The 21,479-nt window shown below is 43.5% G+C and overlaps 1 protein-coding gene across 1 annotated transcript; it reads right to left on the bottom strand.

Annotated features, from left to right (window-relative positions):
- Positions 1-4,695: 4,695 nt before the first annotated feature.
- On the bottom strand, positions 4,696-20,938 carry Txndc15 (thioredoxin domain containing 15). The gene is made up of 5 exons (XM_008847608.2): positions 20,725-20,938; positions 12,677-13,155; positions 10,260-10,423; positions 8,671-8,801; positions 4,696-5,735 (listed from the first exon to the last, which is right to left on the bottom strand). The coding sequence occupies exons 1-5, from the start codon at positions 20,789-20,791 to the stop codon at positions 5,539-5,541; spliced, it is 1,038 nt and encodes a 345-aa protein (XP_008845830.1). The 5' UTR covers positions 20,792-20,938; the 3' UTR covers positions 4,696-5,538.
- Positions 20,939-21,479: the final 541 nt, after the last annotated feature.

Here is a 21,479-nt window from a genome sequence, read left to right as displayed (position 1 = left end):
TTTTTTGGTCTTTTTGAGACAGGGTCTCCCTGTAGCCCTAGCTGTCCTGGAACTCACTATGTAATCCAGGCTGGCCTTGAACTCACAGAGAACCACCTGCCTCTGCCTCCCGAGCTGGGATTAAAGGCGTACGCCACCACACCGGCTTTCTTTTCTTTTTAAAGAAGGAAGGGTTTGTTTTAGCACAGTCCAGGGAATACAGGCAGTGATGGTAGAGAGTGGTGGCTGGAGCAGGTGGCAGCCAGTTAGGCTGCATCCATCCAGTCAGAATCAGAGATGAATAGTCTGATTTTCTTCTTTTTTTTTTTTTTTTTTTTTGACAATAAAATTCACTCTTTAAAATGTGCGGTTTAGGGCTGGGGCTTTAGCTCATTGGTAAAATGTTTAGTATTTTAGCTTAACATTTTAATGTTGCAGCTTTTAGTGTCGCTTGTATCTTTTTGTTTCTTATTAAGTGTTGTTTTCATTTATTCAGTTTCATGTAGCCCAGGCTGGCCTCTACTTCACTATGTAGCAGAGGCTGGCCTTGAACTCCTGCCTCCACTCAAGTGCTGGGATTATGGGCATGAACCACCAAGCCCTTTTTATTAAATTAGCACATTACTATTAACAGTTTTAGACTATATTGCAAAGGAATATAAATATGTATATTAAAGAGCTCACTTAAAGATCAGTTTAGCAGTGTTAGCAATCTTAGAAAAATAATTTTTGCTTTAAAAGAGCCTAAAATTCAGGCTTGAATTGGGGCTTGACCTATGTTTTATCCACTTGACAAGATGTAAATAAAAAAGCAAAGTTCAGGGGAATACCCATGCTGAGGGCCCTGACCAGATGTATCTGGTTTCATGTCATTATGTAAGACACTGGGTTTTTAGTCTCATGCCTAAAGGTGACAGATATTGGGGGGTAGAATTAAATGTTTTATTTCCAGCATTTACTGGAGAGATGGCTCAACAGTTAAGAGCACTGACTGTTCTTGCAGAGGACCTGGGTTCAATTCCCAGCACCCACATAGTGGCTAACAACCATCCATAACTACAGTTCCAGGGGATCCAACACCCTCTTCTGACCTCCACAGCATTTCACAACATGGGTGTACTTACGCACATGCAGGCAAAACACATACACATAAAATAAAAATATTTTCAGGGCTGGAGAGACGGCTCAGCAGTTAAGAACACTGACTGTTCTTGCAGAAGACCCAGGTTTGAATCCGAGCACCCACATGGCAGCTACCAACTGTCTGTAACTCCAGTTCCAGAGGATCCGACAGCCTCCTCTGTCCTCTGCAGGCATTGCACAACACGGGTGCACCTACCTATATGCAGGCCATACATGCATACACATAAAATAAAAATAAGTAAAATAATAATTTCCAAAAAATGTTTATTTCCAGCATTTACATTGAGTGTTTATAATCATGAGAAATATTCGTGAAATTTGCACATTAATGTGAGGATTGGCAGAATGCATGGTACCCACCTGTAATCGTATTCAAGAGGCTAGGCAAGAGATCTGGAGTTTGAGGCTATGCTATAAATTGGAAGAGGAGGAGGTGGGGGTGAAAAGTTGAGACTCGAAAATGAATCTATAGGTATGTATGTTAACAAAGCCCAGACCCTCAACATTTTCCTTCCTCAACACCACTGCCTGAAAGCAAAGCATCACAAATCTATTTATAAAAGCAGCAAAGAGCTGGAGAGATGGCTCAGCACTTAAGAGCACTTACAAAGGACCCAGGTTTGATTCCCAGCACCCACATGGTAGCTAACAACCATCCATAATTCCAGTTCCAGGGGATCCAGACACCCTCTTCTGGCTGCCTCTGGCTTTGCATGACATGGATGCACTTACATACATGCAGGCAAAACACACACATAAAATTTTAAAAATTTTAAAATTTAGAATTTTTTTTTTTTTTTTTATCTGCAAAGTTAGGACCTAGGGAAGTGACAGTATCCAAGAAAAAGTCTGCGAGTGCTGTGTTCTCTCAGGAAGCTCCCAGATGGGCCAGTGAGACAGCTCAGCTGACGAGTTTGACCCCCAGGACCTATACAGCATGAGAGAACTGACTCCCACAAGTTGTGCTCTGACCTCCACACATATGTACCATGGCACACATGCATGTTTGCACACACATTTTTAAAAATGTAATAAGGGCTGGAGAGACCACTCAGGGGTTAATATCACTTGCTGTTCTTCCAGAGGACCCAGGTTTGACTCCCGGCACCCACGTGGCACCTCTGGCTATATTGCCCCCTTCTGGCCTTCGTAGGTACTACATGCAATACCAATAAACATACTGGCAATCAAAACATTTGTACAAATAAAAATATCATTTTTGAAAATGTAATAAAAAGATTTTAGGAGCTGGAGAGATGGCTCAGTGGTTAAGAGCACTGGCTGCTCTTGCAGAAGACCCAGATTTATTTTCCAGCACTCACATGGTAAATTCCAGTTCCAGGAGGATCCAGTGCCCTCTTTTGGCCTCTGCAGGCATTGCACAATGTGGGTGCACTTACATACATGAAGGCAGAACACACACATAAAATTAAAAATTAAACAAAAAATTTAAAGATATTCCCAGATGAATAAGATTTAAGCCCCTTAGCCAAGATTTATGGGACACTCCTCTATGGTGGACTATAGATTTGGCTGGTCTTGAGCTACTCATGGCCCTGCTCTACTCCCTTGTCCTCAAAACCAATTTCCTGACTGATCTCTATTCCTTGTTCCCAATTCCCTCCAGAGGAGCCCCTTTGTGGTCTTAGTTAAGTGTTCAAAGGAAAGCCATATAGGTATGTTAGTTATCCCTCGAGCCCGCCTTCAACCCCTAGAGCCCCACTGTGCAGTAAAAACATTAAAAAAAATCCTGTCTTTGAAAAAAAAAATTCTCACGCTAGGAATCTGCTTCCAAAGAAATGAGACTATCATAATAATACCCAACAAAAGAAGACAGGTAAATAGGTAATCATGCTAAATCTGCCTAAAAGTCTATTATATACCTACTAAAAAAAACTAGGCACCAGCAAGATGGATCAGCAGGTAAAGATGTGACAATCTGAGTTCAATCCCAAGGATCCACATTGTGGAAAGAATGGTTTCCTATAAGTTGTCCTCTGACCTTGTGCAAGCCATGACATATACAACACACACACACACAAATAAAAATCTTAAAACTTGGCTGGGCATGGTAGTGCATGCCTTTAAACCCAGCAACTTGGGAGGCAGAGGCAGAGCTAGGCAGAACCTTAGCTGTGTCCCCTCACCCTGAGGAGACAGCTAAGGTTGTACCTCTCTGTAAGGTAGAAGCCAGCTTGGTCTGGAACACTGTGAGTTCCAGGCCAGCTGGAAACCTATCTCAAAAACTAACAAAAATTAAAGGTATCAAATTCTAACATAACAACACACAAGAGAAAGACCAGGAGTTAAATGCATTCAGTGGTCACCAGGGCCATAGCACAGAGCAAGGCAGGGGCTCCCTCAACTTGAGGTTCTGGAGTACAGATGCTGAGGTTTGGAGCGTGTGTGGTGGTGCACACCTGCAACTCAAGCACTCAGAGACCAAGGCCAGCCTGGGCCACATCTCAAGACTATCTCAAAAAAAAAAAAGGTAAGAAAACAAAGGTTTCAAGCTTGGTCTCAGCTCTGAAAGCTGCATCGTTATTTGGAGCTTCAGGTTACTCTTCCAAATGAAGATATTCCATGGTAAGAATCCAGAGTTTTAAGTGTAACTGAATCAGCTTGGCAAAGAATTCAGAACAGCAGCTGGCATTGACATAGTAATAACTCAAATCCTAGTCACTATGAGAGATGGGATCACTAGGTTTTTTTCTTTCTTGCATTTGTAATTACAGGTATAATACATGTCAAAGTTCTCAACTGTCATCATAGCCTGGACAAGTTACTTGCCCACTCTAGGCCTCAGTTTGTTCATTTGTAAATGGACAGCAGCATGATGGCATCTTTCTGAGCCACAGTTTCCTCCTCTAGTGGACACCCAACCATAGCTGTTCATGGCATGCATGGCTGTAAATTTGTAAACTCTCAACATAGTACCCCGAGGAAACACAGCTAAGGTTCTGTTTCTATAGAATTTGGAGTATCTTATACACACTGAACTACTGTGTCTAAAACACTGGAAACAATTAGTGTCATAGTGATTTCTCAGTAGGTAATCAATTTTTATATTTGAATTTAAAGGAACAACTTTTAAGAGGTTTGTATAAATTGTGTTTTCTCTTTTTAAATTTTTTATTATACTTATTTTGTGTATGGGGGGACAGTGCATGTCATGGTGCACATGTGGAGGTCAGAGGACAAATTATGAGAATCTGTTCTCTCCTCTCATTGCGTGGGTACCAGGAATTGAACTCAGGTCATCAGGCTGCCTTTACCTGCTCAGTCATCTTGCCAGCCCACACTGTATCTTTTCTAAATGTGTCATGAACTAGACTCAACCTTGAGATAAGAACAGTATTTTATACTTCCTTTGGACCTCAATTTAGCACAATGTTAAGAGAGTGTTAAGATTCAAATAATGCATGCTGGTTATTTACTTAATGCTTATGCTTTAGCATAAAACAGATAAATATGTTTTACTTAAAATAATGTTTACTTTTCCTAACATCTGCCCTACCTAGAGACAACTGAACCCACTTTGAAGTTTTTCAGCAAAAGTAGAAATCACAAACATGAGAAGCATTTGACTTTTATTTTTCATCAGTTGCTACTTATAGGGCCACACTTATCCGTTCTAGTCATTTTTCTCATAAAGGAACACTTCCCTGCTTAACAACACTAAACCAACAGAAAAACCAATCCCCCCCCCTTTTTTTTTTTTGGTCTTTTTGAGACAGGGTCTCCCTGTAGCCCCAGCTGTCCTGGAACTCACTATGTAGACCAGGCTGGCCTTGAACTCACAGAGATCCGCCTGCCTCTGCCTCCCGAGTGCTGGGATTAAAGGCGTGTGCCACCATGCTAAAACCAATGTTCTTAATACACAAGAGTAATCAAGAGTTTTATAACTAATCTGAAATTCTTCTTTCTGGTCTCTGTATGCTAACCTGCATCCATATCCTGAGTATTCTACATGTCTTTAAATTTCAAACTGCATTGCTCTTAAAATACCGGACCATATTCAAATATTAAAAGCAAGAACAGTGGAGTAGGGTGTGGTAGCACACACTGTTAATCCCAGCACTCAGGAGATAGACAGGAGAATCTCTGCGATGGAGGCCAGCCTGTTCTATATAGCAAGTTCCAGGCCTGCTAGGGCTACAGGGAGACCCTGTCTCAAAAAAAAAAAAAAAAAACAAGAACAGTGACTTCTAATGAATACTTTTGCATCTGCTTATTATCATACTAGTTAAAAACAGGTCTGTAATTTTTTTACTCAGTAGTTCAGCAAATGCATGATTCTTTAATCTGACTTATGCTGTGGTCAGTACTGCTGGAGAAAATGCAAGAGATTATGGTACTAGTTTCTGAAATAAAGGGTTGAAATTCCTCCTCCTTTCAACTTCTTTAGCTCCATCACTACTCTGCATGCTCCTGCTCTTGTCCTGGAATTAGCCACCGAATACTCTCAGTCCGGATGGTAGCATACATAATAAAACTGATTAAAAAGAATAAGGAAAATACAAGCAACCAATCCACAGTCTTTATCAAAGTGCTGGGAAGAGGGCCCATCTGGTCAGCTTGAGTTACCACCACATTTTTCTTGGCTTCTATACCTGAAAGAGAAATCAGTTGTTTCAAGTCAAAAAGAAAACACATCCGCCATGGATTTTGCTGAAGTCTGATGCATGGTATGCAGAATGACAAGCAGTCCTAAGTAAACACACCACAAGCATATCTGGGGCAGATTTCACCTACTTGTCAGTATGATTTGTAACTTGCCTTTCTTCCCACCACATCAAAGGATCAGAACTCCTTTTGGCTGTTCAAAGTTAAAATTGCAGAATTTCTGTGGACTTCTCAGAGCTTTCCTAGTCAATGCCTTGTTAGAGGTGTCTTTTGTTCTCTTAAGACCACAGTTCAATAAGTAAAGCTACTCTCAAATGTTTTCATAGGTTAATTAATACTAAATTCAAAGTGCTTTTGAATAAGTTATTAAGGGTGACACATGTCACTGAATAAGTTCTTGAAAGAATTGTTAGAACATGGATCCACCACAGGATCAGTGATCAGCAAAGATGCAGGGACACCTAGACTTCATGTATGCTCTAAGTTTCCACAGAGCACTTAAACACAATAGCTTTCTCTCCCCACCCCAGTCAGGGATCCAACACAAGGTTCTTTGCTCTTTAGTGTCAGAAGAAAAGCGACTACAATATACACTGGAGGAATGCTCTTATTTGCACTTATTTCTAGTGTGTATACTTTAGATAGATGTCAGATGCTCATAGTTGAAGCTGTCAGGCTTTGAGGAATGAAGTTTTCCAGTGGAGGAAATTTACCATGATCAAACTTTTACAAGCAATAAAAGTAAAGCCATAAGGTTTGGCAAACATTAACGAATTAAAGCATCTGTGAATGGATTAATAAATTGAATACTACACAATAAAAACAAAACGAGCTGGAGAGAGAACTCAGCAGTTAAGTGCACTGACTGCTCTTCCAGACAATCTGCAACCCATGTGGGTTCCCAGCACCCACATGGTGACTAACAACCATCCGTAATTCCAGTTCCAGGGGATCCAACACCCTCTTCTGACCTCCATGGTCACTGCACAACACAGGCACATATACATGCAGGCAATAAACTCATACACATAAAAATAATAAATAAAAATTTTTAAATGAACAAAACATAACCATACCCAGCAATGCAGCTGCATCTCACAAATATGATAGCCCAGACTAAAGAAAATGCACTGTATGCTGCCAGTCATGTAATGTTCAAAACTGTAACAGTCTATGGAATTGAGACTCAAGTAGTCAGGTATCAACACTCAGAAGACAGAGGCAGGGGGACTGCCCACAAGTTTGTGGCTAGTCTGGTCTATATAATGAGTTCAAAGCCAGGCAGAGCTAATCAGCTCCTGTCTCAAAAAAAAAAAAAAAAAAAAAAAAAGGGTGGGGATTAGAGAGACAGCTAAGTGGTTAGGAGTACTGGGTGCTCTTGTAGAGGACCCAGGTTTGATTCCCAGCACCTACATGGTGGCTAACAACCATCTGTAACTCCAGTTCCAGGTAATCTGACTCCATCTTCTGACCTCCGTGGGCATTGCACAACACAGGTGTACTTATATACATGCAGGCAATACACTCATACACATAAAATTAAAATAGTAAAAAAAATTTTTTTTGCTCTTTTTGAGATAGGGTCTTTCTGTAGCCCCAGGTGGCCTGGAATTTGCTATGTAGACCTCCAACTCACAAAGATCTGCCTGCCTCTGCCTCTTGAGTCCTAGGATTAAAGGCATGTACCACCACACCTGGCTAGTAAAATATTTTTAAAAGGTTAAGACTACAGCTATCTTTGCAGAAGTGAGTCTGGTCACATGTGTTTCTTACCCTAAATACTGGTTATCTAGGGTGTTGACTTTGAAAATTCATCACTAATGATATTGCTGTATAAGTATTTTTACATAAATATTAAACAAGTGAAAATGTTTATTAAAGGGCATATACAGTGCTGGGTGTGGCACATACCTTTAATCCCAGCACTTGGGAGGCAGAGGCAGGCAGATGGCTGTGAGATCTAGGCCAGCCTGGGATGGTCAACATAATGAATTCTAGGCCAGTTAGAGCCTCATAGTGAGACCCTGTCTAAAAAAATAAAAAAATAAAAAAAAGCAGCTCGAGAGATGGCCCAGTGGTTAAGAGCACTGGCTGCTCTTGCAGAGGACCTGGGTTTGGTTCCCAGCACCCACATGGTGGCTAACAACTGTCTTTAACTCCAGTTCCAGGGGATCTGACACCTTCTTCTGACCAGAGACTTTGCACAACACAGGTATACTTACACACATGCAGGCAATACACTCATACACATAAAATAGAAGTACTATTTTTAAAAAGCATATATAGGTATATTGTATGGTATGGGAATTACATTTTTAATAAACTGGGGACCTGTTTTTTTAATATCTACAGTCATTAAAATTCATTATATATTAAGCTTGCCCCTGATGGGGAGATATTTAATAGACTTTTAACATTTCATAAAAAGAAGTGTTAGAGCTCACTGTCCAACCAGTAAGGATTACAGCAGATCAGAACCCACAAAAGGGATACACCCCCAGCAATAAAATGTCTTCATAGCTAAGTATAGTGGCACATGTCTTTAATCCCAGCACCAAGAAGTTAAGAGGCAAGGTGGATCTCTGTGAGCTCCAGGCCAGGCTGGTCTACAAAACAAGTTCCAGGCCACCCAAGGCAAGATATTAAAAAATAGGGGCTAGAGAGATAGCTCAGCAGTTAAGAGCACTGACTGCTCTTGCAAAGGACCTGGGTTCAATTCCCAGCACCCACATGGTGGCTAACAACCATCCATAACTCCAGTTTCAGGGGCTCCAACGCCCTCTTCTGACTTCTGTGGACATTGCACCACACAGGTGCACTTACACACATGCAGGCAATACAGTCATACATATGAAATAAAATAAATAAAAATATTTAAAAATTTAAATGCCTTCCTCAGCACAGTTATTTAATACTACATACCTGTCTGATTAAAAATGAAAATTTTCAGTGTTTCCAGTGTTCGATCTGTATGATTAAATCTCGCCATTGGTTTAGCTCCTTGAAATAACAAAATGTTTGGGACAGCTACAGTGCCAAATCTGGTAGAAAGGCTGAAAGAGAAAAGTCGGTTAGAAGACTGAAAACATACTTTGTCACACAACTTGAGAATGGATGGTTTTGTGTGGCCTAAGGCAGCTTCTGATAATCAAACTTTTGACTTTTAGTCTGTTCCTGACCTCTTCCTTATGGTCAGGGTTGGGGCATTCCTGTTCAGCAATATAGGTTGCTTTCTATTACCCCATGGATCTACCCCATGACCCAATTATTCCACTGTTTAAATTGCTAACTGTCAAAACAGCTCAGACCAGAACATTCTAATTCATGGACAAAGCACAGTGTATCAATTTTCTTGACAGAAGAATTTCTGAATTTCAGAATGGCCATCCTTTCCATCAGAAAGCATCAGCATACAGTAAGCAATTAGTTTGACAAATTGATGCAAGGTAATGTATGGCCTGACCCACACACCAGGAGGGGTGCAACTAGGAGAAGAGGACTTGGAAGTAATCAGACCTGCAGGATTGTTTCTCCTTTACATAACAGAGACCGGTCCAGGCTATAGCCTTGGTTTGAAGACTGAACCAGATATGACCTTTAGGTCAATTATTTAACCTCACTACACCTGTTTCTGCCATTAGTAAACTAGTAATACTAGATAAAAAATGTTTCTCGGGGACTGGAGAGATGGCTTAGCAGTTAAGAACACTGGTTGTTCTTGCAGACGACCCGGGTTCAAATCCAAGCACCCACATCAGCTAACATGTACGTAACTCCAGTTCCAGGAGATGCAACAGCTTCTTCTGTCCTCCATAGGCATTGCAGGACACAGGTGCACTTACATACATGCAGGCAGTACACACATATACATAAAAGTCATAAATAAAATATTTAAAAATTTTTTTTAAATGTTTCTCTTTTGTAAACATGCTGTCACACAGACATGAGCATATGAGGCAAACTCATGTCCCAGCCCCTGTAATGAGAATAAGCACCCTAGTCTCCATAATTGAGACACCATCCCAGGAACTCAGTGGAGGTAAAGGAAGCAGCACCTGTACATACATGTGTGCACACACACATAAATTTTTAAAAATTTAGGATTAAAAGAAGAAAATAAAGCCTACATAGATACAGCATGGAACAGGGGGTGATAGAAGTTAGACTGCCAGAGGCAGAAAATTAAACCGTAGGTTAAAGCCACTAAGAGCTCTCCTATTGCAGTACCAGTTGTGCTAATATAGTCTGGCCAGGACCATCCAAGGTCCTCTGGCCATGTCCCTGCCATCAGGTGCCATTACCTTTTAATCTACCACACAGAAAACAAGCCTATTTCATTAGGAAGTGACACCATCAGCTCTTAGGGGTGTCTGACAACCAGCAGTATTCACCTTGCCTTTCTGTTCTATATGACTTTAAGGTCCCTGTTCACCTTCCCTACTTATAACTTAACTAGGCAGGGCCTCCACAACAAGCAACTGGAAGGACAAGCCATGACCAAGGGAGGATACCTGCTGTGCTGTGATGCATCCAGTGCCAAAAAGCCAAGAGTTGGAAACGCCCGGGGTAGAGAGTTAAAATGAGGGGCCAGGCTGGCAGAAAACCGGCACCATGGGGTGTAGAAGAGGACCAGTGTACAGTCACTCCCATTTGGGTTCAGAAAATCCATAAGGTCCTGTGGTTAAAGAAACAAGTGTTAAAGTCAGCAGGAAATGTACACGTACATGTTTCTGTAAGGATACTCAAGAAGAAGGCCTGCAGTTCCCAAAGAAGACCAGCATGTGAGGCAGGGAGTGGAGGAGACTGACACCCTCAATAGCTTTAGGCTTTGGAACTATATAAACCCACGTAATCAGCAGGAAAGTACTACCAATGGCAAAGCAAACTTCCTCTTAACTTTCCTAAAGTTCCTTTAATATATAGGCCACTGCCCATACTATTGAACCGTACATCTCAAATGCTATAGCTTGGATCATTTATATATATATAAAAAAAGGTTTATTTCATTTTTACTTACGTGTATATAGGTGGGAGTGTGCACATTTGCATGCAGATGCCTAAGGAAGCCAGAGGAGGGCACTGGATCCCCTAGAGCTGGCAGTTGTGAACAGCACAATGTGGGTGCTGGGGACTGAACTTGGGTCCTCTGGAAGAACAGCAAGTGTTCTTAACCACTGAGCCAGAGACATATATGTTGGAGGCTTAGTCCTCGGCTGTGGCACACCATTAGAAGGTAAGATCTAATGGGAAGTCTGAGTCACTGAGGGAATGCCTTTGAAGAATTGATTGTTGAACCTTGATCTCTTCATTCTCTTTTTACTTCCTAGTCCCTGTGAGGTGAGGTCTTCTTATATCATCATGAGCTTCCACCATGTTGTGCTGCCTCACCACAGACCCAAAAGCAGTGAACCAACTGATAATGAACTGAAACCTCCAAAACTTTGGGCCAAAATAAGCTGCTCCTCTTTTTAAGTTGATTACCTTAGGTATTTTGTTACAGTAAGAAAAAGATCATACATCAAATATCTCAAACTTTCAGCTGAGCTAAGATCAATGTGTATGGCCAAAGGTCAGTGCAATTCAAGGGTGCTCTGCCCCTGCCACCACCTGTTTAAGCTACAGCTCTCTTGGTCATGTGAGTGATGTGGCTAAACATCCTGCATGACTGAGGGGCAATGTTTACCAGGAACTCAGGAGGGAATGTAAGGCCAGGCTGACCCCAGCCCCTGGAGAAGCTTCATGAACTAAATACATCATGCTGGCCATGACCATGAGCAATCCCAGCTCTCAGACCTAAGGTTCTTGTCTCATGTGGGCAAGCTGGCATCATCCTGCTCTTCTGGCTTCTTAACTATTCCACAGAAATCATCAGTCATTCCAGAATTTGCTTTGGAATTGTCATGTATCCAAGGAATCTGCAAAAGCCTGGCTGGGATTAAGACACTCCGGAACATTCTATAGTTTGTATTCTAGATTCACAGTCTTCAGAGGAAGAGAAACTTCCATTACTAAACAGGTTCTCCAGCACTACTGCCAAAAATAATTCTAAGTTGTCATCTTAGTAAATCAGACTGTTCTTTTACTTTTGGGGGGTGGTGACTGGGGATTGAACCCAGGGCCTTGCACATGCTAAGCAAGTACTCTACCACTAAGCTATATTCTTAGCCCTGGGAAAACAAAAATGCTATGATTCTGATGCCTATCAGCACCTATCTATTAGGATTTTTTTTTTTTTTTTTTTGGTCTTTTTGAGACAGGGTCTCCCTGTAGCCCCAGCTGTCCTAGAACTCACTATGTAGACCAGGCTGTCCTTGAACTCACAGAAATCCTCCTGCCTCTGCCTCCCAAGTGCTGGGATTAAAGGCGTGCGCCACCACACAGGGCCCTCTAGTAGGATTTTTATCATGAGATTAGGTGATAACATTATCCCAAGAATGACTAGCATTTGGTCACCTAAAACGCATGTGATGCCGGGCATGGTGGTGCACAGTCTTCTGCAAGAGCAGCTGGTGTTTTTTTTCTGTTTTGTTTTTATTATTTTTTTTATTTTATGTGTATCAGTGAATTGCCTGCATGTATGTGAGTGCACCCATGTCGTGCAATGCTGTGGAGGTCAGAAGAGGGCTTTGGATTCCCCTGGAACTGGAGTTAAGGACGGTTCATAGCCGCCATGTGGGTGCTGAGAATCAAACCCGGGTCCTCTGCAAGAGCAGTCAGTGCTCTTAACTGCTGAGCCATCTCTCCAGCCCCATGTTCTTAACTGCTGAACCATGTCTCCAGCCCATAAAAACATGTTATTTTTTTAAAGCCTGAGCCTAGCAGTTGCAGACCAGCCTGGGTAATAATCACTTGAAAGCTGATAGCTAGTGTATTAAATCACAAGATTCACTTACTGAAAAAGAGAAAATTATTAATGAGTGTTTCCCACCTGAGACATATTTAAAATCTTCAAGGTGAAATTTTCTAGTCCGGTCACATTCCTCTCCTCACAGTTCACCTTGGGGGACTTGAGGCTATCGGTGCTGTTGGCATCGTCTGGGGTGGCAGGCTCTGCCTCAGCCCCTGGCTCCGCGTAGTATTCCTCTTCCCGGTCAGGGAAGGCTCCAGTGCCATGCAGCCCAAAGAGGTTCTCTTGGCCACAGTGCGGGTCCTCCTCTCCCCTCACACCGCAGGTGCCGCCGCGCGCCTCGGAGGTGGGTTTGTCCTCTGCTGCTCCAGGGATCACAGACAGCACCACCATGGGATCCTTGCGGGGACCCAGCCCCCGCGAGGCCTCCATTGGCTGTGCCAACCTCGCCTGGTCTCGCAGGACTCGCACAGGTTCTTCTTCATGCAGGTGCACAGCCCCAAACTGGAGAACACGGCCAGGCTGCTCCTCCCGCCACACGTGACCACTTTCCCCTGCAACTAAAGCAGGCCAGTGTGTTCAGTCATATTTGACTCGAAAGTAAATGAACCCCAGACTTACAGTTCCCAAAAATGACACCTACCCTATGGTGAATGACATTTCTTCCCATTTTACTATCAGAGAGCCACCCACCATTCTCCAGATCTGGAAACCATCAAGATTAATAGATGCCAAGTAAATGGACACATAGCTCCAGCAGAAACCTGCTTTCTACCACGTGAATTATAATAAAAATATTGTAGTGCATACCAGTTAAGAAAATATAACAGGGACACTAAAAAAATACTGGATTTATGCAAGACTCTTAGAGCAAAGCCATCTTTGCACACATCAGACAGCTCTGTGAGATGGACCAGACAACGGTTACCAAACCCACTCAGTAGATGACCAAGCTGAGGCACAGAGAAGCTTGGTGTAGTCAGTACACAGCTGGTACTAAGAACCAGTGCTTCTGACTGCTACTTCAGATGGGTGTTTCCCTCCTGGCCATGATTCCTAGGAAATGGAGGGTCACCTGCCTAAGCAAGGAGTCTCACAGCAGCTCCTACCCAGGTGGCCTCTGACAGCCAGACTCTGGCACTGCCTGCTGTCCTTGAGCTGCTGCCTACATGGGAAGTGCTAGATGAAGGCCTGCCATGCAGGTGTAGCAGCAGGAGGAGAGGAATTGCCTCCTATTTGGAGCTACAAGAGAAGTCTTATACAAATGCTCAGATACAGGGACTCCCAAACTATCCCATATGCCTGGTTCTCAATCACCATAGACCTCTGTGATGTGACCCACCCTCCAACTCTCAACTCCACACCAGCTTCCAGACTGCCAGGCACTGACCCAGGAAATAGCGGCTATCCCTCAGGTAGCTCACTATTGGCTGGGGATCCACCAAATTGCACAGCAAGCTCTGCAATGCCAACAGCCTATTATCAGAGTATGAATGAAAAATATTTAAAGAAATAATAGCCAAAAAGTCTCCAAATATGACAAAAACTATGTCTAGATTCAAGAAGCTCAACAAACTCCACCAATGCATATCACAATCAAATTGCTCAAAACCAATGACAAAATCTTAAAAGTAGCCTGAGAGGGGCAGGGAGTGGTGGTGCACACCTTTAATTCTGCAGAGGCAGACCATCTCTGAGAGCAGGCCAGCCTGCTCTACAAAGTGAGTTCCAGGCCAGGCAGAGCCTGACAACAACAAAAAAATAGCCAGAGAGGGCTGTGGAGATGGCTCAGTAGGTAAAGTACTTCCTGTACAAAGTTGATGGCTTTGAGCCCCAGAACCCACAGAGCACAGCTATGCATGTCTGTGACCACAGCTCCTAGGGGATAGGGAGTAGAGACAGGAAGATCCTGGGGGCTTATTGGCCAGCTAATCCAGCCAAGGCAGCAAGCTCCAGGTTCAGTGAGACACCTGTGTCAAAACATAAGGTGGAGAGTGATAGAGAAGACACATTGACTGCTGGCCTACACATGCACACAAACAGGTGTACACATACACACACACACACACACACACACACACACACACACACACACACACAAAATAGCCAGAGGAAAAAAGATACATCATGTCCAGAGCAGATTTCTTACTGGGGAAAAAAAAAAAATGCAAGCAAGAGCAGCCCTGTTAAAGTACTGAAAGGAAATGCTTGAAAACCTATAAATGTAGATATCTATGCCCAACAAAAATTATCCCCCAAAATAAAGATGAAACAAATACATTTTAAGACACATTAAAAACTCAAATAATTCATCACAAATAGAGCCACACAACTATAATCTTTTAAAAAACTCATTCATCCAGGTATGGTGGCACACGCCTTTGATCCCAGCACTCAGGAGACAGAGGCAGGCAGATTTCTGTGAATTCAGCCTGGTCTACATAGTGAGTTCCAGGACAGCTGGGGCTACAGGGAGACCCTGTCTCAAAAAGACCAAAAACTAAATAAATAAATAAATAAATAAATAGAAACTCATTCAAGCAGAAGAAAATGATACCAGGTAGAAACATGGATCCACATAAAGGAAGAGAGAGTAACAGAAATATTAACTATATGGGAAATACAGAAGATTCTTTCCAATGTATTGATATAAAGGGACAGCTAAGATTTCTATCTTGGTTTTCAGGGTAGGAATAATTTGAGGAAAGCAGCTAAAAAGTGACAAGTGACAATCAGTGTAGGTTAGAGCAGTTGAAAATTTGTGCAGCAGGATCTGTCTGAGGAGTCAGGAATTTCTGAGTCTAACACAGGAAAGGGGCTGGTGCCTGGGCCAGGAACTTTGGCTATTTGGTGAAGGCAGTATTACACTGTTGGTCTTTCTATATAATAGCCTTTGGTGGCTGAGCATGGTGGTCCACACTTATAATCCCAGCACAAGGGTGGGAATTGGTACAAGATGATCAGGAATTCCAAGCCATCCTGAACTACATGAGACATTTTCTCAAAAGCCCAAAAATTAGAGCTGGCAAGATAGTTGAGAGAGTAAAGGGACTTGCCACATGTCCGATTCCCAGAACTCATATGATAGAGAGAGAAAACTGACTCATGCTACTTGGTAAGTTGTCCTCTGATCTACATACACATGCTGTGGCTTGTGTATCATGGCATATGTGCCCACCCTCCCCCAACAAATGTAAAAAGAAAAAAAAAATCCTCAAAAATAAAAACTAGATTCTTTTTTTTAATGTAGATGGAGTGTTCTTGCATGTAAGTATACTATATGTGTGCAAACCTACAGAAAAGGAAGCCAGATCACCTAGAACTAGAGTTACAGATGGTTGTTAGCCTCCATGTGGGTGCTGGGAATCAACCCTGGGTCCTCTGCAGGAGCAGCCAGCGCTCTTAACTGCTGAGCCATCTCTCCAACCCCAAAATTAGCTTCTGATTGATGAATATGTACTGTTTGTATATCCAGAAGAAAAGACAAACATAGTGGCTGCATAATCCAGGAGACGACACGGAGGTGAAAGGACCAGAGGCTAAGGATATGGAAAAGAATATAGGGGGCCAGATTTGGGACAACCCTGTACTCATCCCAGCCCCATGGAGATCTTTCTTTGTTAATAAAAACAGTGTTCTAAATCCCATAAGTAAATAATAATACTTGGGCTGGGGAGTACAGATCAGTGGTAGAGCACTTGTCTAGTCTGTGTGAGGCCTTAGGTTTCATCCATAGCAAGGGGGGGGGCGACTAAATGCTGAGAGAATCTTAAGAGGGGGAAAAAATATCAGGACACAATTCAGAATCTAGTTTTCTTTGATGACCCTCTCAGGTAGGTGTTCCCTGCAGAAAAGCAAAGAGGAGTCTTGGTGAAACAGTGAACTGGTATTCCAGGAGTGGCATGTCCCCCCTCAAAATATTTAAGTACTAGTTAATATCAAGAACAAAATGATTCTTACGCCTGAGGTATCAATGTTTTAATTTGGGTATTAGAAGAAAAGAAACACTGAACTATTTTACACTAAGACAAAAATGGCTGGGTGTGGTAGCACACGCCTTTAATCCCAGCAGAGGCAGAGGCAGGCAGGTGTCTGTGAATTTGAGGCCAGCCTAGTCTACATAGCAGGTTCCAGGCCAGCTGGAGCTACAGAGAGACGCTGTCTCAAAAAGACAAAAATGGCATACTACAGGACAGCCACGGCAATGTACATTTTAAAAATTATAATACATTTATTTGGGGGAAGGCATTAGTGCCATGTCACAAGTGTTGTGGTCAGAGTACAGTTTGTGAGAATCAGTTCTCTCCTTCTACCATGTGGGTCCCAGGGATCAAACTCAGGTTCATCAAGCTTAACAGCAAGTGCCTTTACCCACTGAGCCTTCTCAAGAGACCAGATAATGTACCTTGTAAGAGAGTGCTTCTTAACCTAACAAGCTGATTACAGTTTGAGCATGCATAAAATGAAAATTGTTTTACCACTGGCTTCAAAGAAATTACATAGGAAATAAAAATGGGTGGCACTAAGCCCATTCTGCCTTCTCAGAGGGCTCTCAGTGATGGTTTCTTTACAATGTCTTCTGTGCAAGGAAGCCAAATGAGGAAAGCCCAAAACAGGAGTCAGAGGGGCATCAGACCTGTACTTCCTAAGGGCAATACTCAGTGTGCTTATCTAACAAATAGAGAAAATGCCATCAAAATACAGAAACTTTACAGGACTCTGGTGCAGAGTAAATAGGAAAAGATGCATATGGTCCCTAGCACATAAACCATTACAGTGTTGAGTGGTGGTGCTTACAAAGCAAAGAGATGAAAAGGTCCCATACCCGAGTTATATTAATTCCCCATATAAACACAATCAGAATCCATCCACTTACCCCTCTCCACTAACAGTAACACCCGTACAACTGCTGTGTGGATATAACAGAACTCCCACTCACTCTCCCAGGAACCCACACAGCAATCCAAGTGGATCTAAAAAGCAAATCTGATCTTGTTTCTCCCCAATTAAAATTCTTTTAGTGACTCCCCCTGCCCTCTGAATGAGGCCACATTTGTAACATAGCTTCCAGATCCTGTGTGATATGTCCTATTCGTGCTGTCGGGTCCCAATCACTCTCATGCTCCAACCACTGAAGCACTTCTGAGGACGGTTTCTCCGCTGGGAAAGCCCCCTGCCCCATCCTCTCCTCCAGGCGAATCCCACTATCCTTCAGATGGAGGCACTTAAACCTAAACTTCACTTCTATTAAGGACATCTGCCCTAACCCTCAGACCTAAGTAGGCCATCTCCAGGCAGCATGCAAAAATGTCCTGGAGGCTTCTCTTGATGTATTTTTCACTCTTATAATTGACTTAATGGTTTGTACTCATTTACTGCCTGCCTTGCCCACCAGACAGGAGGGTAGGCCCACTACTTTGCCTGACTCTTCACTGCACACCAGTGCCCAGCAGAGCAGTCTGAGACAGGGGCACAACTGTAACTTCAGGTGAGGCTGGGCTACAGTGGAAACCCTCTCTCAAAAAACAAAACAAAACTAACAAAAAGAGAATCTGGGAGCTAACTGCCTAGTAAAGACTAGTATAGGATCCTGTGGATCTCAAGGCCAGTATCCCATTCCTAGGCACCTGGGCAGCACCCCACCTCCAATTGCCAATCTGACAGTGGCATCTGCTGCAGAAAAGAAAAATGCCTTGGATTTTCAGCTACTTTGAGAAGGAAGGAGCTAATCTGAAGGTTCCTTTATCCTCAGTTGTATGACCTAGCCTTGTGGCCAATACCCTATCAAAAGTTGGTGATTATCCTTAGGGTCTGTATGAGTGTACCCCTCATTTTGCAGTGGGCTTACAATGCCTTATAATAAGTAACAGCTCTGGCAACTTTGAGAATTTAGTAAGGAATCATCAGTGTGGGTGTGGGTGTGTACTGAGTGCAGAGAAACTAATAGTAATGTTTTGTTTCTTTTGTTTCGTTTGTGACAGGCTCTCATGTAGCAGAGACTGTCCTTCAACTCTGCCTCTGGAGTATTGGGATCACAGCCTTATGCGGCCACATCTGGCTTTTAAAAGCAGCGTTACACATGCCTTTAATCCCAGCACTCGGGAGGCAGAGGCAAATGGATCTCTGTGAGTTCAAGGCCAGCCTGGTCTACATAGCAAATTCCAGGCAGGCCAAGGCTACATAATAAGACCCTGTATCAAAGGGAGTGAGGGACTAAAGAGATGGTTCATCGGTTAAAAGCACTGGCTGCTCTTTCAAAGGACCCAGGTTCAGTTCCTAGCACCCACATGGCAGCTTAACAATCCTTAACTGCAATTGCAGGGGATCCTAAGCCCCCTTCTGACTTCCTCAGGCTCAGGTGCACTTACATACAAGCATGCAAAACACTCATTCACATAAAATTAAAATAAATAAATCAAAGAAAAGAAACAAAGAAAGGAATCAGGAGACCCAGTTATTTCATAGTCTTCCTCACATTTGAGGCTGGGGATTAAGTAGAATGAAAATATAAAATTCTGGCTATGAGTTCTGGCAGACATAGGCTTACACCATGCTCTTCAACTTCTGGCTTTATGTCTTTGACAAAGGATTTACTGGTTCTGAGTCCCAGTTTAAGCATCCCTAGTTAAGAACAATAGTAATATCTTCTACACAGTAAATTCTTTCATTAATGCTAACTGTGGCCAGGCTTAGTGGCACAAGTCTATAATCCCAAGCACTGGGCAGGCAGGCAGGATCACCTGAAGTCAATCTGGGCTGCACTGCAAGACCCTGTCTCAAAACAAACATTCAACAATAACAACAACAACAAATGCTTGATGTAAAGGCTTCTGCTTATAATCCCATTACTTGGAAATGGAGGCAGGAGGATCAGTTCTAGGCTAGCCTGGACTATATGAAACTCTGTCTCAAAAACACCAAATAATTGTGTTAGTATACATCACCCTTCTCTAGGCTCAGCATTGCCTCCTGGTGGGACACTCCCAGGGGAAAGAAAGACCCAGTTAGAAATGGTTAAAAAAGCCATGGCCTGGGGCTGGAGAGATGGCTCAATGGTTAAGAGCACTGGCTGCTCTTAAAAAGGACCCAGGTTTGATTTCCAGCACCCTCATGGTGTCTAACAACTGTCCATAACTCCATTCCAAGGGATCCGAAGCAGGCATTGCATGACATGGGCATACTTATATACATGTAGCCAACACACTCATACACATAAAAATAAAAAATAATAAATAAAATATTTTTAAAAAGAAAAAGCCATGGCCTAAGGCCCCTGCTCCCCACTCCCACTATGCAGTCCCTTAACAGGGTCCCCATAAGCATGACCCCAAGAGACTGCTGTTGCTTTTCTGGTCTGTTATTCATGTAAATACCTACTGATCAACAGTGGCCACCTTTAAAAAGTGGTCCATTAGGATAAGACTCCAGCATGGACTTTCAAGTCAACAGAGGCAGGCTCAATATTTACCAGAAGTGGGAAGAGGCAAACTGCTTATCTTCTCTGAACATAACAATCTCTGAAAAAGATATTAATGGATCTTGTCTCACAGGGTTGGTGGAAAGACTAAATGAGATGATGATGTAAAGTAGCATGCAGAGTTCTTGGCTTTTTTTAAAAGATGGCCCAGCGGTTACGAGCACTGACTGCTCTTGCATAGGACCCGGGTTCGAGTCCCAACACCCACATGGCGGCTACGAACTGTCCTTAACTCCAGTTCCAGGGGAATCCGACGCCCTCTTCTGACCTCTGCAGCATTGCATGACACGGATGCACTCACAATACAGGCAGGCGATACACTCATACACATAAAATAATAAAAATAATAAATAAAATATTTTTTAAAAACAACAATAAAGGTAGGCCATTGATGATGATGATGACGATGATAAAGGGCTCAGCATAAGGGGCTATGGCTCAGCAGGCGCTCAATACTCCCTCCTGCAGGGTGCAGCCGAGGGGTCCGAGCAAGCCCAGCCTCCCCGCCCCCCCCCCGCCTGACCATGCACCACCGGTGGGCAGTGAGCCCCTGACAGTCCTCCCCGGGCAGGTGGAGATAGTCCCCAGCTGACCTCCACCCCGCCCGTCGCCTCACATGCCACGGACTCCCGCCCGCCGGGCCCACGCTCACCCTCCAGGCCGCGGGCCGGAAGTCCCAGCACCCAAAGCAGTATTTGCCACCAGCACAAAATCTGCATGACGCGCGACAGTCAGCGGCCGCGACCACCACCCTAGTGGAAGACAACCGGCGCTCGGCAACGCGAATCGAGCTCCGGGTCCGGAGAGGCTGGGCGAGGGGAACCTAGAGCGCACGCGTGGCCCTAGGCCGCCATCTTGATACCTGGCGGCCACTTCAGGGCGCCATCTTAGAGTTGGGCAAAGGGCTTCTGGTCAGTGAGTGGCTGACGACCTGGACTGGAAGCCGCATTAAGACACAAGTACCAGACATCGCAGGTGTTTGCGAGCTCTGCTGACCTGCAAGTCCAGACCAGTGTTACTGCAGGTGTCTGTGGTCCCCTCCTTCCCTCCCAAGTCGTCACCTGGCTGCTTGCAGCACACACTGCACCTGCCGGCGAAGTTTCCTCGTTTCCAGAGACACAAAGGCCCAGAAGCTTCTTCTAAGTGCCCAATGGAGGGGCAGAAACTCTGGAGGCCGCAGATCTTCCCCATCTTCTAATATATTTACCATAATACACTAGCTAGGGTCGACAGATGCATGAAAGGATAAATCCAGTTATATTTGAATTTCACATTAAAGACGTATGCCATCACAGCCTGCTGATAAGTTTTTACTATAAGGGGCATTTCTTATAACTGACCATCCTGTAATTTAATTTGCTACATCTGGCTGCCTTAACCCTACCTGTTAACTCGGTAAGGATGTAT

This window comes from Nannospalax galili, unplaced genomic scaffold (genome assembly GCF_000622305.1).
Source record: "Nannospalax galili isolate Female #2095 unplaced genomic scaffold, S.galili_v1.0 scaffold1830, whole genome shotgun sequence".
In the NCBI taxonomy this organism is placed as follows: domain Eukaryota; kingdom Metazoa; phylum Chordata; class Mammalia; order Rodentia; family Spalacidae; genus Nannospalax; species Nannospalax galili.
The sequence above is the reverse complement of the archived record's forward strand: the minus strand, read 5'-3'. Positions and strand labels throughout refer to the sequence as shown.